The sequence below is a fragment of the Solea solea genome, chromosome 17 (genome assembly GCF_958295425.1).
Source record: "Solea solea chromosome 17, fSolSol10.1, whole genome shotgun sequence".
Lineage (NCBI taxonomy): Eukaryota > Metazoa > Chordata > Actinopteri > Pleuronectiformes > Soleidae > Solea > Solea solea.
Window position 1 is genome coordinate 8,826,870 of NC_081150.1, and position 21,456 is coordinate 8,848,325.

General features: G+C 40.7%; 1 protein-coding gene across 1 annotated transcript in view; it reads left to right on the forward strand.

Annotated features, from left to right (window-relative positions):
* nkain2 (sodium/potassium transporting ATPase interacting 2) overlaps positions 1-21,456 on the forward strand; it is an 84,675-nt gene that overhangs the window by 46,667 nt on the left and 16,552 nt on the right. Inside the window, exon 4 of the mRNA XM_058613924.1 lies at positions 13,034-13,234. Within this exon, the coding sequence (XP_058469907.1) occupies positions 13,034-13,234 (201 nt within the window). The remainder of the gene's footprint in view (positions 1-13,033; positions 13,235-21,456) is intronic.

Below are 21,456 nucleotides of genomic sequence, written 5' to 3' on the forward strand. Positions count from 1 at the left end.
GTTTTTGACGGAAAAGGAAGCAACCGACAACGGCAGACATCGCATCGCCTTCGATTTGATCGAGCAACCGTTGCTAAGAAGCCGAAACATGACAGGTGACGCATGGGTGTGAGTCGTCCACTGGAGCTCTAGTTAGCGCCTAACTGCGTATGTGTGTGTCAGGGTGTCCCTTGTCGTGTGCTATTGCTTGAGACATTGGACAGCTGAATGAAAGGTATTTATTTATTTATTTTACCTTCATTTTTCCAGGTCAATCAGTCGAGAACCAATTCTCATTTCCAATGATGACCTGGGTAAGAGCCGGCACAACAAGGAGGCACAAAAAACAGGGCACGCTGTTGAATAAAGACGGTTAAAAGCAGAAAGCTGAAATGATGAACGGACTTTGGGGATGAGTGCGTTTATAAGTTAAGGTGGAGTTTTACCAATTCAGGTTTTGTAAATGAACAGGAACCCCTGTGACAAAGATAATCCAGTTTATGGAGGGTCTTTAGGAGCCGATATGTAAATGACATCACCACAATCTATGATTGGGAGGACGGTCATTTTAACCAGAAGCTGTTTAGCTGAGTGTGTTAATGAGGATTTTTTTTTTTTTTTTAACGATAAAGAAAACCAATTCTAGATTCGACTTAAGAGAGCAGAGCACTGATGTGCAGGTTATAAAGTAGGTCTATTTCAGCAATCCACCACTGAGGACTGACCTCATTACATTATTCACCAACGTATATTTTTTCACTCTTATTTGGCAAGTGCCGGGTGCCAATTTTGAACTCTCAGTGATTAGGCCTGGCCTCTTCATGCAAGGTAATGATGGTGTGTGAGCCGTTCTTTCAGAGCAGTGTTATAGAATTTCTTCTTTTTTTTTCCCCATAACCACTTCTGATGCTACCTCTTTCTTTCTTGCTCCCTCTTCCTCCCTCCTCACCCTCTTCACCACCTTGGTAATTCACCCTACAATCAAGTCTTTTTCATGTAGTTGTGCCAATTGCCATGTGAGTCTGGGCCTGTGCTCTTCTTCACCTTCTCATCCACTTTCTTCCTCGATACTTCCAATGTCGGGACTTGCAGAAAATGTGTCCCTGTCGCTGCTCTTCATGGTCAATTCCCAGTATAGGACGTTAGGTATTGGCCGCTACAGTGTGCCGATTTATTACATGACTTTAGACACTTAATCCATTACTTTTGGGGTCACAGGACGAGAAGGATTGTGACAGACTCGATGTTTCTTCATTACAGAGATTCACAGACATCTCCCTGCGTGAAAGAGTCAGAAAATCACTCGCGCTTTGATTTATGTCACGTTGTCAGTGGCTTTGAAAAAATAATTGTGTCCGTTTTATTCTAATACCCAGACTGTACATCCTCACCCGCCCCCCCCCCCCCCCAACGCAACAGGGACACTAGAATAACAACAAACGGTGTAATTACATTTAAAGAAGGGAAAATCTCGCAGGCAAAGACAACAAATCGATCCAATTTAAAGGGACGGTGACAGACCTGCTTGTCGCGCAATGCATCGGTTTAACTGTGCTGAACACGCCTGGCAGCACAGCAGCTGGAAAAGTCGGAGCGACTGGGGTCGTAAAAGCGTTGCCGAAACACCTGCGACATCTCCTCCTCCTCCTGATGAAGGCACGAACGCCCAGGACAGTGAGGAGGAAAGATGGCGTCGACAGTGAGGAGGAGGAGGAGGAGGATGTGTCAGAATGTGTCAGTGCAGTTTGAAGTTAAGAAGTCAGACGGGGCAGATGGTCGGATGCTGGAGGAACACGGTTGAGGTGATGCAAGGGAGGTTTCTGATGAGACATCATGACGCTGAGTTAACAAGATGTGGCGAGGAGGAGCGCGTTGCATGTCAGTGATGAGTCACAGACGATGTCCCACGCATGCGGCAGGTTTTTCAGACTCCAAAGCTGAATGTAACACACTTTTCTTTTTTTTTCTCTACTCATCGGTTATTCTGAGCTTTGACAGTTTGTTCCTGGGATTTAGAAACAGCAGGAATCCCAAAGTCCATGTCAGCCATATTGCTTGGTTCTCGTCAGCAGATGTCCGGCACCATTCGTTATTCTGAGCGTCTGTGTCCACAATTACCGCCTTAATCACTCATGCTATAATAGTCACTTGATTACTGTGGTCAGTCATAAACTGTCGCCATCACAATTTAACACCCGTTAATCCTGTTTAAACATTGTGTCTCAAGCCTCTCGTACGTTTCCCGTTTACAGTACGACGTCACGACGGGAATGAATCGTGTACTGAAATACTTGTCAGATGGTTGAACAGCTTGTGAACCTTGCTCCTCTTTCCCAGTGCTGAAACAATCGTTTCGCAACTTCCTGAAACTTGACAACACAACAAGCACATCAACTCAAGACAGTGATTGGCCAGATGTATGGAGGTGTGTGAAAGCTGGCTGCATCTGAACTTGAACACTTTTCTTTTCTTTCTTTTTGGTTTGTACAGCTAAAGAAGAAGAGACCAACGCTGTGTTCTGCAAATCCTTGCGTTGTTACTGTGCGTTTGAACTAGAGTTGCAAATTTCATGCATTTCCCTTAGCCATTCATTAAGGAATCATTAAATAACAGTAAGTTAATCATGACCAATAATATAAAAACATTAAAGAAAGAAAGTTGTTTTTTTTTTAGTTAGCCACAGCTACCCTAAATTGGTGTTGGTAATTTAGAAATCATTTTTTACATTTCCGTAATACACCAATATGTGGAAGATTGTACAAAAAAAAATAGAAATAAAGAAAAATAGCATAGCACAGCCCAATATTATTTCTTGACTAAGATGTCAAATCATAGTTATTTACTTTCTTTCCAAAACTGAAAGATTTAGTGGAAGAGTTTTAGCAGTTGAATGTTATGCTTGATTAATTTCTGACTTCTCAGAGAAGAAGCCCAGTGAGCCGGCTCAAATTTGGGTATAAAAAGGGCAAATTCAGTTTGTTATTTGCCAAATAAATAACAATAGAATTTAGTTTTAAAGACGTGACAGGTGGTCTAATAAATTTGTGAGCTAGTTCTGAGCATACCTTATTTATCAGTGTGTGTGTGAAGCTTTAAAATGTTGATCTTACCTGACAGAAAGGTAACAGATTGATTTTTCTTTCCAAACAAGTGTTTAGTAAACTCCCTTAAACCCAGTCCAGTTTGTTTTCCCGCTCATCTAAGTTTGACAGAACTTTCTATCAAACGTGTATCTTTACCTTCCATACGGCTTCTGTAGAGGCATGTGGGCCAGATAAGGTATACATCCTGCCTTGACAGTAATTTGAACTCAAGCCCAAGATATATACTATATATCAGTCTGACACACTCCCATCCTGCCTGTCACTCACGGCTGCACTATCTAATACAGCAGCACTGTCGTGAAAATGAATCTTTATAAATATTTCTGATGTGCCATTCCTGACAGATTTGGAGGGAAACCTGTGGAGAGTGAGAGTGTGAGAGCTGCCACTGTGTTGCAAACACACAGAAAACACACTTCACCTCACACACACACACACCTACACATAGGTTTGCATGCTATTCTTCTTAGGACTCAGCCTAAAAAAAACTCTTATCCCTAAACTTAATCATAATCTACGACGCGAGTATTAGGGCCAAACTGAAGAGGTAGGAATTAGAGATACAATTATGACTTTTTTGCTTGTAATATTATGATTTTTTCTATATTATGACTATATTGTCATAATATATACGACTTTATTCTCATAATATTACAACTTTATTTTTGAAAGATTACGACTTTATTGTCATAATATTACAACTTTATTGACATAATATTTCAACTTTATTTTTGAAAGATTAAGACTTTATTCTCATAGTATTATGACTTTATTCTTGAAATATTACAACATTATTGTCATAACATTACAACTTTATTCTCATAAAATTACAACATTATTCTCATAATATTACCACTTTATTCTGATAATATTACCACTTTATTCTCATAATATTACCACTTTATTCTCATAATATTACCACTTTATTCTCATAATATTACTACTTTATTCTCATAATATTACCACTTTATTCTCGAAAGAGTAAAAAACAAACAAAAACAAAAAAACGTTGGCCCTCATTCTCCGTTGTAATAACCAATTAATGCCTAACTCTAACCTTAACCTAACCACAATTCAAACTTCAGCCCCAAACTTAACCCGTTGAACGAGGTTCTGCCTCATCAGGACCAGGTTTTGGTCTCCATGAGGACGACTGGTCCTGACAAGGAATAAAAAATGCAAACCCTCACACACACACACACACACACAGTTTCAGGCAATGAACTGTCAGTGCACCACTGTGTCATATAAAATGTATCACCTCCTGTGTGCCTGGTGACACAGAGATACAGACACATAGATGTACACATATGTCAGTCATTTACTGAGGGAGTTGGAGGGTGGGTGTCAGTGTGGGAGGGTTATCCTGTATGTCTTTTTACACACACACACACACACACACTGAATGTGTGTCAGTGTAAGTGTGTGTGTGAGTGTTTGCTAGCATTTGGAGAAACTGTCATTCGTCATCCCAGTAACAAGAAAACATGGCTGACACATGTGTGAATGTGTGCACACCAGTCATAAAACTGCACCATTCCAAATCCCACACCTGTCCAGTCATGTACTCTACACTCCACACACACACACACACACACACAGGTGCTGTGACAGAGAGAGGAAAACTGGTAGACGGGACATGAAATGAAAGATGAGGAGGGAGAAACTAAAAAATACTGAAAGATTGAGGTTGAAGAAGTAAAGCATGGAGGTGGACAGAGAGACGGAGAGGTTTAGACAGAGGACGGTATGATTTTATGATGATGTGCTGAGGGATGAAGCCACATGTGAATCAGTGTTGCTTTCAACAGTGGAAAAAGAGAGAAGAGAGAGTGGGGGGGAAAAGTAGAAACTAAGAGCAACACAAATCCTCCCAGGAAGATAGGATTGCTTATCTAACAGAAAGAAAAGAAAAAAGATCCTCTCAGATCAATTTCACATCAGCATCAAGAGTCGCCGTTGTCGTTGCAGGGCTGAGAGTTGTGCTGCAGGATAAATAGCCGAAAAAAAATATGACAGTAAATCAAACTGCAAACCACCCAATTCATCCTGGAATAAAGAAAAGAAAACAGATTGCCTGGGCCAGTCAGAATGCTAATAGTCACTTAATTTCACTGGCCTCAGTATTAACTCACCACCGATCAGGATAATGAATGCGAGGATCCCACACATTAAATCATAGACATTCCACTTTCAACCTCCACCCTCATGCTCTGAGTTAATGCATCAGCTCTGACTGTGTTTGATCAATGGACGCATTTTGTTGAAATCACGGCATGAAATTGCCTTTTTTTTCATCCGCGTGTCTCCAGTGGGACACTCGCTCGACAGTTGTGTCATTTGAGCTCTGAGCTATTATAACTGCCGATTCCTTTTGATTATTCATTGTTTCTGTGTACTTTCATGTGAGACCGCGAGAGTTATTTTTGACTCGTTCTAATGGAACAAGCCGATTTAACAGAGATTGTGTTTGGGTTTTCTTTTTTTTTTTTTTTGCCGCATCAGATAATGAATTTGATTGACCTGACTGCTGCAGTTAAACTTGTTTTTTTTTACTTATTTAATTTCATAGCTGGATTGTAATAGATTTTTAGCCGGGCTGTGATAGCGGCACCGTGTGTTTTTATTTTACATGCAAGATGAAACTGATAAACTGCCTGAACCATAAAAGTTTATTTAATGTTTACATTATGAGATATTTTAGTTTCCTCTGAGGGATAAAGACGTCTGGAAAGGGTCCTATGGTTGGATTAAATGAGCATTAAAGATTAATTATGTCCAGTTGTGGAATTAGACATTATCAGACTGTCTGCTAAAATAAGTGTTGAAATCTGTGATCAGCATCTTCATATTCCGGCATGATACTACTTATGAGACATTTTTGTAGGTTTTAAAATCAAATAATTGTGTTTTCACCAACACAACCATTGATTGTCTCATTGCATTTGTATTTTTTACTACGTTCATTAAGATGCAGCTGCTTTATTTGTGTGTGGCAGATGTTACTGAGCGAGCGAATGTAAAACCAACTGTTTGAAGCTCGCTTTTATCCCAACGTCTCTGGCGCTACTCAACAAGGAAAAAAGATAATTCTGTCATGTGTCTTGATAAGCACTTTCTTATGTGTTCAGGCAGGTGTTGAACACATTTTTGAGAGCTTCTTAAACTGTTATTTATATTCTGTGAATCATGTCTTTTGTTGGCTGCGTGTTGTCCCATGGAAACTTAAGTTGATTTGATTTGTAAGGATTTTTACATTTTTTTTTCAAGTATCACAGCCGCTCAGATTTACTCGAATTGTGACTGGTTGTATCAGGTGTGGCCACAGGGTTTATACAAAGCCCATTAACCCATTAAAAGTTGTACGTAGCAAACATGCAATCGTGAATCCCACCTGGGGAAGCGCCGCGTAATTGGCCCACCAATCTGAAAACCGCTGGGAATAAAACGATTACGCTGAGGCATTTGCTTATAGATTAGTAATAGGTTTGGCGTGGTTAAGGTCAGGGTCAGGATCTGGACTTCATCTTTATGCTCTACACATCCCACCGTGTGCACACACACACACACACACACACCAACAATTCCCTAACATCCCCAACCAATCTGATAGGGGGAAAAGTGCTTTAGGCATTATGGGTTAAGGCCTCATCTAACACCCGTGGGAAATCACAGCAAAACAATGTAGGGAGATGCACCGTGACTGATGATATTGGTGTGAAATAACACAGACAGAGCGACGCAGAGACAGAGTAATAGAAAAGTGGATGAAGCCACAGATAGAGATAGAGGTTTAGTTAAATAGAGTGAAAAATTTACTTTAGTGTGAGTAAAGCTAATAATGTTCCGCGCCCCCCCCTCCTGTTTTTCTGCGCTTTAGTCTGATGATCTCTGTATTGGCCGTTTGGATGGACTGAGAGCCTGGTGGGCTGTGGTTATTTGTCAGTATATCAGTCTGAATGTTTTGTGTACTGTCTGTCTGTCTGTTTCACTAAATGAGTGATGGCGCTTGTTAAATAAAGCTGTACGATTTTATGTGGAGTCTGTGTTTTAAGCTGTAGGCAGGTGTCCAGTGGGCACATACTGAAGACACCCATGAGGAAAACTTGCCACTCCCTCCCTTATGCCATTAACCCATCCATCCATTCATCCATCCAATTGACTTAAAGGTCATTAGTAGGCATGGGACAATGCTATTCTGACAATATGATACTCTTATGCAAAAATATCACAGTATTGTGGATACAGCTCTACAATTCTATCCATCATTCCATCATACCCTCGAAAACACAGCTGACTTAATGAGGGTCGTGAGGGTGCTGTGCCAGTCTCTGCTGATACAGGGCGAAAGGCGGGGTCACAGCATGAACAGATCGCCAGTCCATAGTTTTAGAATGTTCTAGTTATCACAAATGATCTAGGAGTTACGCTAATGAGAAGTACGCATATCAAATCCTGTCACAGAACAGGGTTAAAAAGAACTTGTACGAGGTGTGGGACTTAGTTGCAAGGCCTGGTGTATAGGCCCACTATTGGTGACACTGAATCCTGCTCACTGCTGCAGCAATTAAGGAGACCTTCTGCTGCACAGATTCAGAGAATGTGTGGAGTGTCAGTGTGTGTTTCATCAGTTTTTTGTAAAGTCATTTAAATGCTCCATAATGTCGATCTGCATAATTTTAAAACAACAATCACGACATTATCCCGGATGATTGATCTTGCCCACCTCCAGCTCATACTGTAGAATTCTTAGTTTTGATATTGTGCCTTTTTAATACCACAGTGTACCATCATTGCAATTGTTAATTCATGATATCCAGTAAAAAAAAAGGGTTTTTATGAAAGTTAAGACAATGTGTATAATTGAAATAGTTAATTTCCAGATGCTCCTTTTTATTTACTGCCAAAGTCTGTTTATTTATTCCTCTTTGCACACACATTTTCCCTAATTGTCATTGAACTGCTCTCGGTAGCAACTCAAGGGCGTCGGTCTCCCGACGTCGACTATCAAACCGCCAAAGCAAAGACCATTCTATGTGAGTGGTCTTTTCCCCTCCATCTCCTGGGAGTGGTAGACAAAGGAAAATAGAGAGGTGAGAAATGGAGGGGAAATTAAGAGGAAAGGGGGGAAAGAGATAGAGAGAGAGAGAGAGAGAGAGAAGGGCAGGATGTTAGGGAGAGGTGTAGACAGAGGCAGAGGAAAATCAGATGTGGTTCATTGAAGCGTCACTAGCTCACAGTCAGAGACAAAGACCTCAGAGCAAGAGTGCATGATCTTCAACTAGCACACTTGAAATTACAGTGGGTGTGCGTGCACTTGTGCTTGTTACCGCTTCAGGACCTTTCCTGTCATAAACACTAACCCTGTCGGGACCAGTCGTCCTCATGGAGGCTAAAACCTGGTCCTAATTAGGTAGAACGCCTCATTTCTGAGGAGCTGGTTAAGTTTAGAGCACAGAGGAATTGTGGTTCAGGTTCAGGCTCGCAAATGGATGTCAGAGCAGTGTCCTGAGAAACCTGTGCAAACCGGTGTGTGAGTGTACTTGTGTGTTTTTTACACCTTTTGTGTGTGTGAGGGGATAACAAGCGAGCAAGAGAGGTGAGAGTCAGAGCGGGGAGAGAGAAACATGTGGAGAGAGACCTCTAGTCGAAAATGGTACAAACACATACACACACACACACACACACACATACAGGTTCTCATAGTTTTCCTTTGAAGGACTCTCATCCCTAACTGTAGCATACCAGAAAATAGAACCGCTTTCATTGTCATTGTATATAAAATACATTGAAAATGCCTAACTGTATCCTAAACACCATTCAAATTATGAGACTAAGGACCATAAGGACCAGGTTTTGGTCTCCATGAGGACTACTGGTCCTGACACTAATACAATTACGCACACACACCAGATATGTCTCATTTAAAGGAATACTTCACCGATTTGCATTGAGCTTTGTATTATTAGAATAGGGGTAGTATTTTTAAAAGATTGTGCTACCCAAACTCAGTTTCCCTTGGGTTTAGAAGTGTCTTCATTCTTTTCTTTGCTACGTGCCCACCAGTGACACTTGGTCCTGTTAGCGTAACTGTTAGCAAAGATGGCGGACACTGTTTACATTCTGGGAATGAGGTCCCGTCCCCCTACGAGTGTTAGCGTAACTGTTAGCAAAGATTGCGGACACTGTTTACATTCTGTGAATGAGGTTCCTTCCCCTACGAGTGTTAGCGTAACTGTTAGCAAAGATGGCAGACACTGTTTACATTCTGGGAATGAGGTCCCATCCCCCTACGAGTGTTAGCGTAACTGTTAGCAAAGATGGCAGACACTGTTTACATTCTGGGAATGAGGTCCCGTCCCCCTACGAGTGGGTCTAAAAAGTGCGGAATTAGCGCTGCAGTTTCAAGCCTCGGACCAAGGTTCGGACCAAGTGTCACTGGTGGTCACGTAACATAAAAAAAAGAATGAAGATATTTCTCGACTCAGGGGAAACTGAGGTTTGTAAGCACAGTTTTTCAAAAATACTAGCTAAATGTAAGTCGGTGAAGTATTCCTTTAAGGTTACAGGTCAAACAGTCCACTCATCACCAGAAAGATTAATATCTGAAAATTATTTTGGAGAAACAGCTTCATCATTGTGGTGGGTCAAATCTGCAGTGATGAATAAATTCCACTTTTTAAAGGCAATGCATCAATGCCAGTACACAGCTGCTGTCTAATTGTTTTTTTGTGGGGTGGTGTTTTTTTTCCCCTTTTTTTTGGATGGATTTTTAGTTCTGCTCTAAGATTTGTGCAGGATGTGAACACGTAAAACTTTCCATAATACAATTTGCGTGTTGTTACAAAAGCACTATTCGCAAACAGTTGCTTGGGACAGAACGGGCTTGATTTCCAGTGTGGTGTTTTTAATATCACATTTTCTCCATCTGTATTAGCCAAGTGTTATTGTGGCACACTGCTGCTGCTGGATGAATAGAAAGGAGATAACCACTTTCTTTGTTATGACTTCCAAGCTATAATACAGACCATGTAGCCTGAGTAAACACTGCATCTTCAAAAAAATGCAAAACAAAAAAAACCTTTCTCCTATGTCTCTTTTGTTGTTCAATGTGGTGGATCAATTATTGATGTTGATCAGTGTAACCACAAAAACTGCTTTGCATCCCGTCGATGTTTTCGTGCAGGTTCAGCGGCGCCGGTTAGCGCAGATTAGCATAGAGACCAGGAAATCGCAAGTTCAGCATTGTCTCTAGGAGAAACACGGGAAACGAGAGCGATGAAATATGATGTAAAAGAAAATAAAAATAAGAAGAATTTAAATAACAAAGAGATTTCGAAAGGGAGCAAGGCAGTAACTGTGGGAGACAGACAGCGGGAGAGTGATGGCAGAGTGGGAGGAAGAGAGAAATTTAAAGAGATTTTACTCATTAAAAAGAGGAGCACAACAAGAGGAGATGGCATTAATCAGAGCTCTGCGTTAATGAGGCATTTACTCATTACGCTGAATAGAAAGAGGCCAAGGAAGAAAAAGAGGGGGAGAAAAGAAGAAAGCGAGGGGGGGGGGGGGAAGAGGGACCTTAATATAAATTAATAGAGTAGAACAAAAAATTAACTTAAAATATTGAGGGAGGTGACACTGTGATGTGTGGATGTGGTGGGAGGGTCAAGGCAGAGATGGAGTAAGATTTGCACACATTGACTGTGTGTTGATGGAAGAGCACCGTCTCTATTTAAAGCTCTATTTAAAGATTTGTGTCCTTCTTACTTTAAATAGTCACAATGAGGTTCCTGTTAAAAGTTATTTGTCAGTCTCACTTGCCTTTGTGGGACTATATTCCCATTTATTCTAACGTTCTTTATTTGCACCCTGTACAATGTTTGACTGTGCGTTCACAGCCAACTAATTGCATTACTTTCATAGCAAATGTGAATATTTACAGTAGTAAAGTATTGTGTCACTTCATTTTAACATAGGTAGGGATGCTTATAGTGAATGGTTTGTATTTCTAGTCTTGATGACCACTCAAAGCTGCTTTACACTACAGTTTTGCAATTCACCCATTCACGACTCACCATTCACGGACAACTCGCTAACTGAGTTATTTTAAACTTGTCATCATAGTTACGCAATATAAAACTGTGAAAATTTAGTATTTTTTCTGTATAAATGCTGTATTTTTACTGCAACTACATAGTAGCAATGCCATACATTAACATGTAGGATGCTTGATGGTAAATGGTCCCACTCAAAAATGCTTTAAACTACAGTTTTCATTCTCTATCTCGTTCACACCCATTCACACGTTGCTGACACAGTCGTCACGAGCAATGTGGGGTTAAGTGTCGGCATGTGGACCAGCTGGGACTCGAACCCACAACCTTCAAGTTAAAAACACGACTCACTCTACCACTGAAAATATGGCATTTTTCTCTGTATGAATGCTGTATTTTACTGCAACTTCATACATTATTGTGCAGTACTTTCCTGTATAAATACAGAACGTTTCCTGTAATAGCCACACCTATATTGAGTTCATACATAACACAGAAATACTGTTTTATTATTAAGTATCACAGCTAAAGCCTGTGAAATGATAATAATGTATTTTATTGTGAAATTCACAGTACTATGAATAAAATAATAATTTAGTATGTGGTTTCACTTTCACTATTATAACCATAGAGTTTTTGTGACACATCTTATACACACATACATGAATTCTTTCATAAAACAAAAAAATGTATCTCCACAGAGAAAATGATCAAGTGTGAGAGTTGTTGGTTTTTTTTTCAATTCAGGCTTCATTTAGTGCTTTTCATCTGCCACACAACACACTGCAGACGTGTGCCTTTTGATGTGTGTGTTTGTGCAAGAGTGGATTCCATACACGCCTGATGAATGATCTACGCCTCTCCTTGCTAAGTGGAGTCGTTAATATGTGCATTATTTAAACTAAGTCGACCATCATAACTGATTTATTTCACGTCTTTGCGACGTTGAGAATTAAAAGGCAGACACTGTAACTGTATGTGGTCTCTCTGTGCCGCTGCAAAGTCGAGCTCAAACAGTGTGGAACAAAAAATGTTTATTTATTTATTTACTGGTTGTCAGTTGTGCTATTTTTGCAGCTTCTGGCTTTAATTCTAAGTCATCTTTCTCTGTGATGGGGCTGCTCATGCTGTGGCGGACAGGCTCTGCCAAGGAAGAGAAGGAAATTCACTTTTAACTTAATAATCAGAAGGAGGAAAAACAACAAGCCAGTGAGTCTGTGCTTGATGTGGAGCTGGATTTCACATCAATCCATCTAATAGTTGAAGGATCTTTGTCAGTCTGAAATGAAAATGGGATTCTGGGATTAACTCAGAGTGAGATTCATCATCTGGGAACATTAATTTTACAGATTTTTAGGTGGTAGATCATCTGGCTCGCTGGCATGGTCATGAACCCCCCCATCTCTAATTGTACCTTTTCCATTTTTATGGCCTCCATATTTATGTGATTTTCCTGCCTAAGGAGGAATAAAATGTTTAGTTTCTGACCCTGGTATGACACCACAACACAAATCCTACTTTCTCTCAGGCGGCAAGTGTTCAACAAGATCTTCTGATTCTTGGAGAAAATCTTCTTGTCCTTCTTTCCCTTCCTCGTCTTGCCTCTTACATCCTCCCATCTTTCCCGTCTCTTCTCTTCTCCTCATCATTATTCTTTATGTGCGTGAGTCATATCTAATCTGAATTATCCTAAATCAATGGAATCATAGATCTGACATCTATTTTTAGTCCTAACTAAACCTTCTCTCCTCTCTCTCTCGCTCTCTGTCTCTCTCTGTGACAAATACATCGGTTTTAATTAAACAATTTGGTGAGAATCTGCCCTGACATTTTCCCTTCTACCTCAGACGATGTAATTCAACTCACTTTTCTGTCTCTCTCTCGCTGTCTTGCCAGGATTCTGACCTCGTGCTGACTTTCAACCTGTCCATGCATCGCTCCTGGTGGATGGAGAATGGCCCCGGGTGCAGGGTGACACCCATCACCCCTCCCCCCTCCTGGGCACCCGAGGACCACCGATATATATCTATAGCTGGCTGTCTGATGGATTTCCAGTTCATAGAGGTGGCTCACTCCTCGCTGCAGATACTGCTGGCTGTAAGTACTTGAGCTAAATACGTACTTTCTAGAATGCACTGTAATTTCAAACCAAGTGACTGAACGCAGACTACACACGGTTACAATCTGGGTTTACCGTTTAAAATATCTTCAGTGGGAGTGCCTGTTTCTCACAGTTGGTGTCACTGTAATTATGTAGCATCTGCAAGGTTTCTTTTCTTCGGTGAGGGCGGCGGGACAACTGCATAAGTAATGATGATTGCTAAGGTAGAGAAAAATTTCCTGGTAAGCCAATCAGAAGCACAGTTGGACAACCAATAGACACAAGTGAATTCTAAGGTGGCGTTTTCATTAACTTAGCTGATAATGCATTCAAGGAAACTAGTAAATTCCATTACTTCTGCAAAAACACATGCAGTTGACTAAACAGCAGAAGTATGGAAATGTTTTATAGGGATGATACCACTTTTTCATATCACGATATCACAAACTCGAGTATCTACAAATACAGATATTAGTCCGATGCACTTACTTACATTTTAGATCATTTATGAACTATGAAGCTGTTAACAACACATTTGTGCCGAGTCATTTCAAAGACATAATTCTCCAGCTGTGTAACAAATATTAAACAGAAATGAACAGCCCAAATATGACTCCGCTTAAATGATTTTGCTGATTATTATTGATATAGTGAAGTATGAGATATATAGAATTTTTGGATTTGATTTGTTTGATCCAGTGATTTTGACCAGATCCTGATTCTGATTCCCATCCCATTTTAATATAGTTGATATATTATGGCATAGACTAGCATAGACCTTTTAAAATGTCTTGTGTTTATTTTCATTTGGTAATGGGGGTAAAAAGCTTTTAATTGATCGGCTTTTAAATGCCTCAGACTCTCTTTATTCTGTTGACCATTAAAAATCTACTATCGATTTTTACACATCTAACAGATATCAGGCAGCATTAGCATTCATGTGGCTTCAAGGCTCTTCCCCACAAAACAAATAATGTCCCTCTCCTCATTGTCATTTTTGTTCTCCGCCAACCACTGAGAGAAATACCAGACTCTTCAAAAACCAAATGAACTACTTTTTCTCTGTGAACTCTGTACATCTGGAAACAACATCCAACCAAAACACTAACAACGGGTTCTTTAAAACCCCAGCATTTCACTGACAGACAGAGAATGCCGTGCAGCAAAGAGATGACAGAAACCACAGATTCAAGAGATGATTGAGAATAATGTCACAATCTAATATTCAGCAACAAAGCCATGGCTTCCCAAAATATTGAGCCAATGTTTTTAGATTTGTAACATTTGGTTATTAATTAAAAACAAATCTGCTTTGTTTCAGTGTTTGAGTTTCTGCGAATCTGTTTTTGTGTGGACAGAAATAATCTGCTGTGTTTAAATTCTGCTGTGCTTTGAATGAATTAAGCTGATGTTCTATACAGTTAGTATAGTCACTAATGTTATTATAATGCGTATCACAACCACGCCAACTTCTTTGTCTCCTGCAATCTGGTTAGAGAGTTCTGAATCTTTGTTCAACGTCGTGGTTTCTATTTGAGAGGAGAATGAAGCGTCTCAGCTCCATTAAGTTAATAACCTCTTTGCCTCATTTGCATAGAATGGGGCTGGAGACGCTTCCTCTCTATTTTAGTATTTAGTCCTTTTCCCTTCCCTCTTTCTGTTGCAGTTCTTTGTTCCAAAAAAAAACAATTTGGTTCTCTTTGTTTTGCTCTGCCCATCTCTTACCCTCACACTCGGAGTTTCTTCCTCTGTTGCCCTGTCAAACTGCGATAATTAGCGGGATCAGAAGAGACAGCAGAGAGGGAAATAAACAGCGAGAATGAGGGAGGCCTGTCCTGCTTCTTTCATCCCAGGCGTCTTTGTGCTGCTGGCTCTGTTTCTCCAGCGTCTACATGCATATGAATACATGAACAAACTGACACTTTCCTGCGACTGCACGCATTATTATACCATTTTTCGGAAGGAGGGAGAGTTTCAGTTTTAAGAGTTTTCATTCTCCATGCCCTCATTCTCACTTGGCATCATTCTCCTGCTCGCTCTCCGCGCGCAATCTCTGGCTCTCTCTTCCAATCGATAGTGGCACTTCTGGTGTGGCTGAGTGCCAAGCCACCACACAGCTGTACCACTGTCACGCTGTAATTGGTGTGTGGAAACACTGTCATGCTCCATGAGCACACACTCCACAGTCTGACTGCTGCTGCTGTGGCTGGTTGGCTGGCTGGTGTACTGTAATTGGTGGAAACACTGTCAGGGCGCCTAATAACAAACGTCCAACCAGTGGACTGGCTGACTGAGCGAGGGTTAGGGGTTCGGTTGGGTTGGGTTTTGGCGGTGAAGTGGCCGGTGGTGTGTCTTTTCACTCATCATGTCGCCGGTAATTTGATTGCTGCGGTAAATAATGAGGAGACGCGGAATCGTGACATGTTGTGTGAGCGCTTTGCCGATTGTCTCCCTGCGATGGACGGGATTGAGGAGAAATTACCTTAAATGAAGATGTGCCGTGAAGCCGGAACATTCACCGAGGCATATGCAGCTGTCAAGGTTTTCAGCAGAGCATGATTTAGTTTGGCTGGGCGGTCACTCAGTCGGACTGTGATGGGACTACTTTGTCTGTCTAACAATCTAACCGACTGATTTTGTTCCTGCTTAAGATTCATATGTTGTTATGAGTATAGCTCTGACTGCACTCAACCTCGGTGAATTATTCCCATTTCTTCTATTTCTAACATGTATCTGCAGAGAAAATTACCTTTTTTTCTGCAGGCAGTGGTCATGGTTCATGTATTTCACATCATAAATGAGCTGATTCACTCACTTGTACTGAGTCAAATGTGTTATTTGCTGTTTTGTTATGTCTTTAGAAACACGGTGTGATTATGTGCGCTGATGTCACCTACAGTGATCCGGAGTCCTCAGTGAGACATAGGCTAATGGCATCACTGCCAGACTGTGACAGTGTCGGTGATTGAGCAACAAATTCTGTAATTACAGGGTTTTTTTTTTCCCTCAGCTTTCTTCTTACTGCTAATACTGCAGATAGTAGGATAATTAAATGGTATTTCACAAAAGAAATCACCTATGATTGGGCCTCCTGCTTGCTTAGTGGTGTTGCATGCGCAGCAAGTAATTGAAGTAATTAACATGACTTGAACCTGAGTGTAAAAACTAATCAGTGAAATCACCTACTGTTGTTTTTGGGTAGGAAAGAAAATATACACAGCCTTCCCGTGCTCACTCATTCAAATAAGCTTGAAAATGAAATGTTATGGGTTCACATGAAGGAAATTATAATTAGCTACGACGGAGTCCTGAGTGCTAGAGTGAGCACAAAAATGACACAACATTACAACGCGCACAGTCAAAGGCATTGTGCTTCAACTGGGCTCATGTCCTTGACATATTTCTGCCAGAAAATCCAACAATTTCGACACAGTTCTGTCAAAACCACCCTGTGACCAGCTGTCAGGGAAAAGTTGAAAAGTAGATCTCTTTTCTTAGATAACCAAAGGTTTCATCTCATAGTCATACCCATCCATCTTCTACCCCTTTATCCCGCACAGGAGGGTCGCAGCGGGGGGCTGTGTCGATCTCAGCTGACATAGGGCAAAAGGTGGGGTGCACCCTGGACAGATCGCCAGTCCATCACAGGGCCACATATAGAGGCAAACAACCATTCACTCTCACACTCTCAACCATGGACAATTTAGAGTGTCCAATTTCCCTAATCCCCATATTGCATGTTTTTGGACTGTGGGAGGAAACCAGAGGCTGGGTCTCCTTGCTGCAATGGCTAGAGTGCTAAAGACTGCACCAACCGTGTGGCCCGTCACAGTCATATTGTTGATTTAATGACTTCATTTGTAACTAATGCAACAGAATGAGGCATTAGTAAAATATGATCAATCAAAAGTACAAACCAAAGACACCTGTCCACCTTCAGGTCTGTTAGATTTAGACCTAGATCTGTATAAACCAAGGCCTTTCTTATTACAATGGTCAGAAGGATGACGGTGGCTTCTCATCGTTAGAAATGAAATTGTTTGTTTTCCTATTCATTTCCTATAAAGTGAATTGATGTGGTGTTGTTGGGATCCCCCCCCCATCAAGACAGGTAACACTGAGGGTCTTGAATTAGTTCTTGCAACATAGAAAGCTAAATGGCAAATTATTGCTGTGATGCAAACAAATGCAGATGAAAGTGATACATTACTAACGCTACATTATTGAATGTAGCGTTAGAGCTTTTTTCAGTGCAGTCCAAAAATAGTTTCACCACAAATAATTAAAAAGCATAGTCAAGAAAGTGGAGCAAGACACAAGACTTTAACCCTCTTATGGCCATCGTGATATTCAGGCCGTTGTAAAGTTGTAAAATTTTCTAGATATCACAATAACAGTCTAGGAGTTACGGTAATGAGAAGTACGCATGCCAAATCCTGTCGGCAACGGCAGGATGGTCACAGAAGGATCAGTGCATAGGATTTAGTTACATTTAGCAGTGGATTAACTCCTCCCCTGCCAAGTGTGGTCTTCAGGTGACATAAAAAGTGTTTGCATTGTCTGTTGTGAGCTATTATAAAAATGAAACCCAGTGATTCACAGTTGCAGGTGGTTATACAGCGATATCATTCCATTTTTGGTGATATACCCTCCCTCAATCCTTCAATCTGGTCGTCCAAATTGATTTGAACCGAGATGTAACACCTTCATCACAGCACAGTTATGCCGCCGTAAATCTTTCATTTGAAGACATTTAGATTTTGGGGATATTGCATTTAATAATACAAAGCAAGATTGTGAGACAGACACAAAAAAAAAAAAACTCTACAATTCCTGGGCCAAAAGAATGAGGCAGCGGGACAGAATCCATTACAGACCTAAATGACGCCATGATCGACTGAAGTGTTGGTCGTATATCAGCGCGTGAGCTGATTAAGCTTTACAAGTTTTACAGACCTTGAGGGAGACTGTTCAGTACAGCGTCAGCACTCTGCGCTGTGATTGTTTTGGCAAAATTCAAACTCACCTTCCTGCTTGGTGGAGGACAAATCTGCATCGCTGGGTGACTGACCTATAGCTGCCTTCTCCTGGCATCTGTCCTTGCTCTTCGAAAAGGTCTCCTCCCATGATGCTCTCCCTGGCTTCCTGGTCTCAGGCTATGCAGAGCATATAGCGCAGGTTCCCGCCTTCCTTATCAAACACCAGCTGTTTGACATTCAACTAATATCTCCCCGAGCTCCTTTCAAAAACTTCCAGGTGTTCTCAGAATCTCTGCTCGGGGAGCGTTTGGGACTTGATTATTTTCAGAAAGAATGATGATTCAGTTATCTTTTTTTTTTTTTTTTCCAGTTTAATGTCATCTCCTTTCTTCTTGGGTAATGTAGCCCTGCATTTTATGGTCCTCTTAAACATTTCCTGACACAGGTTTATCTCTAAGAGAGCGATACCTGCAAGATGTCAGTAAATTCTTGATATCAATCTGTGTCCTGACACCACTGGATTTATGAAGCCGATTTGTGTTATTTACACCAAACCCTTCATCTTTTCAAACTTTCCAAATAATACCTTTACCCTGTGTGTGTGATGCATGCTCGTGATTTTAATCTGATGTAAACACAAATGGGAGCCAAGATGACACTACCCAATAATCTATATTATAACCTGAAAACATCTCACAATGCCTCAGAATATAAAAAGCCGAAAGTGCGAAGAAACTAGAGGTTATAACATCAGTGCAAGGAGTCCAATTTGCAGTCATCATAATTTCAAATATTTGTTCAGAACATCCAGTTCAGTCTCTCAGGGAGCGAAAGATGTTACCGTCTTCTATTACGGTACGGAGACAAGAACATGTACATTTGACAGCTGATTGTCCATATCATTGCTCCTTTCGCCTTCTCTCAAGATAAAGTCACTCACCGTTGGTGTTTGCCGTTGTGTTTAAATATCTACATTTTACTGTGTTTACCATGGCAACAAGTACCCACTGTGCGGTATGTTTAAGGGTCGGCATAAAGACTGCCTTCCAGTCTCCTGGAATAGAGTGTGACACTGTAATAACCTTTCAAATGGTTTCTGTTGTGCATTAGGTGCATGCCTCTGTGAGGTGAAGTGGAGAAGTTACACAAATTATTGCTCGTCAGGTCAGAGTTCCAGCCTGAGTTCGCGCCGAAGTGCTGCTATTTAAATTTCCTCTCTTCACACTGGAACAGCCTTCTGTCTTTTTTGCAATGGTAACTAGTTAAACCTAATCCCCTGACAAAAAAAAAGAAGACGAGGGAGCCGCTGTCTTTCTGATGAAAACTGTAATTCAGTCTGCCTGCAGGAACCAAAAGCTGCACAACAAGGGATAAGTACTGAGGAAAATCTTATTTATTTTAGTCGCTACTACTTTTCTGTGGCCATTAATTGTTCAGTAACTCTTAACCCTCTCTTAATTAAAAATAGGCTACATCATACTATTTGAAAATGGTCCTTTCAGATGCATTTCAGCGCTGTATCAAATGAATGTATAGATTTATCTTTTAATATACGCCATTTCCTGTATGCACTTTAAATGAATTTGACAGTGCAGAGTAAACAGATGTGGTTAAAAAAGTCAAATTGAATATTTTTAATGAAGCAGCAGGTTACAGAGATCCACACTTTGTGTAATTTGCAGTATTAGTTTTGTGAACATCTCTTTCGTAACTAATTGAACCAACCGATTTTGGGTCGAATCACATTAAATAAATCAATTATCAGTTGTGATACCCGGCCCAAGCACCTATTATATCATGTGACCATTCATGTACACTGGTCATGTAAACAGGAAGTCAATACTCTCCTCTGCAGTCGCTCGCTTCGTTTCAGAAAGTACGACAACCAGAGTCAGAGGGAGTATTCCTTTTATGAGATTGACGTCAAGGTGAGACTGAAATTGAACCCATCATGAAGTGAACACAGGTTAACTGTGTCATAGTTTCCTGGAGGTTCAGTAAAACATCACAATAAAACACAGTCAGCAGCGTTGCTTAAACTTCTCTGCGTGTGAGACTCTAAAATGCCAGGGTAGTGTGGACACTACTAAATGAAAATGCACTTGGATGGATGGAGCTGTGGATGAAATTTAGACTGGTTTCCTGTCCACTTTTAACGCACAGTCTATGGTGAAATACAACCAAAAGCTAAGGCATATCCTTTTTAAACTACCAAGCTTTTCAGTTTATTATCACAACTTAAATTTCTCCTTGAACGTGAACCACGATATATATATATATATGTATATATATATGTATATATATACATATATATGTATATATATATATATATATGTATATATAAAGAAAAGAACTCACTTCTTCCTTTCTGGTTTTCTTATTTCCAGACAAAAAAACCTGTCTGCAGCAAGCTTTCGTGTATGTGTCCCTGTGAGTAAAATAGACTAGAAAATAAATAAATGAAGTTACGTCCAAGGGGAATCTCAGAGTCATCTGAAAACAATGCCGTTGGCTAAGACATGTGGATGCTTGTTTGTACGTATTATGGTCTAACATCCTATTTCTCACGGAACTTGTTCCTGGAGGTTTTTGTGATACAGCGTCTTTTAAAAACTCCAAATGCCTCAAATCTTTTCACGATGCAGGATGAATGGGAATGTCTGAATGTAAGTGCGGGCGCCGAACCAACGCGGAACCGCGGCGTGAAGCACATTGTTAATATTGATGGAGCCTGGTTATTGGGAGAGGATATAATCAAGGTTATTGTAAACAGGATATTATGCTTACACACAGAATATTAACAGGATATTGATGTGCATAGAGACGCACTCTGTCACAGCTGATCAGATGTTCTTTATTGCAGTGTGGGCACGGCTCTCTGCACTTTGTTCTGCGGCGCTAACAAAACTGCACCCAAAAGTCATTTTCAGAGGCAATGAGGCTGCAGCAGACAGAATGGACTCTCCATCTCCGCTTTAGCGCCGCGTGACAGAAAAGTCTCCCAACTCTTGGAAGTCTTTTTTTGAACAACATTTTGACTTTGCAACATCTGAAGTCTCCTTCACAGTGAATGCTAATGATAAACCGTTCCGGCTGGAGTGGCAGAGGACGGGGAGGCCACGTTGAGGTCGGCGCCGGGTCAAACTAATACATCAAAATAAAGGGATTCTGCTTAATTCCCGTCCAATCCACTGCCAACTGAGATTTCGGGAGACAGAAAGGTTCATCAGCATTGTTGA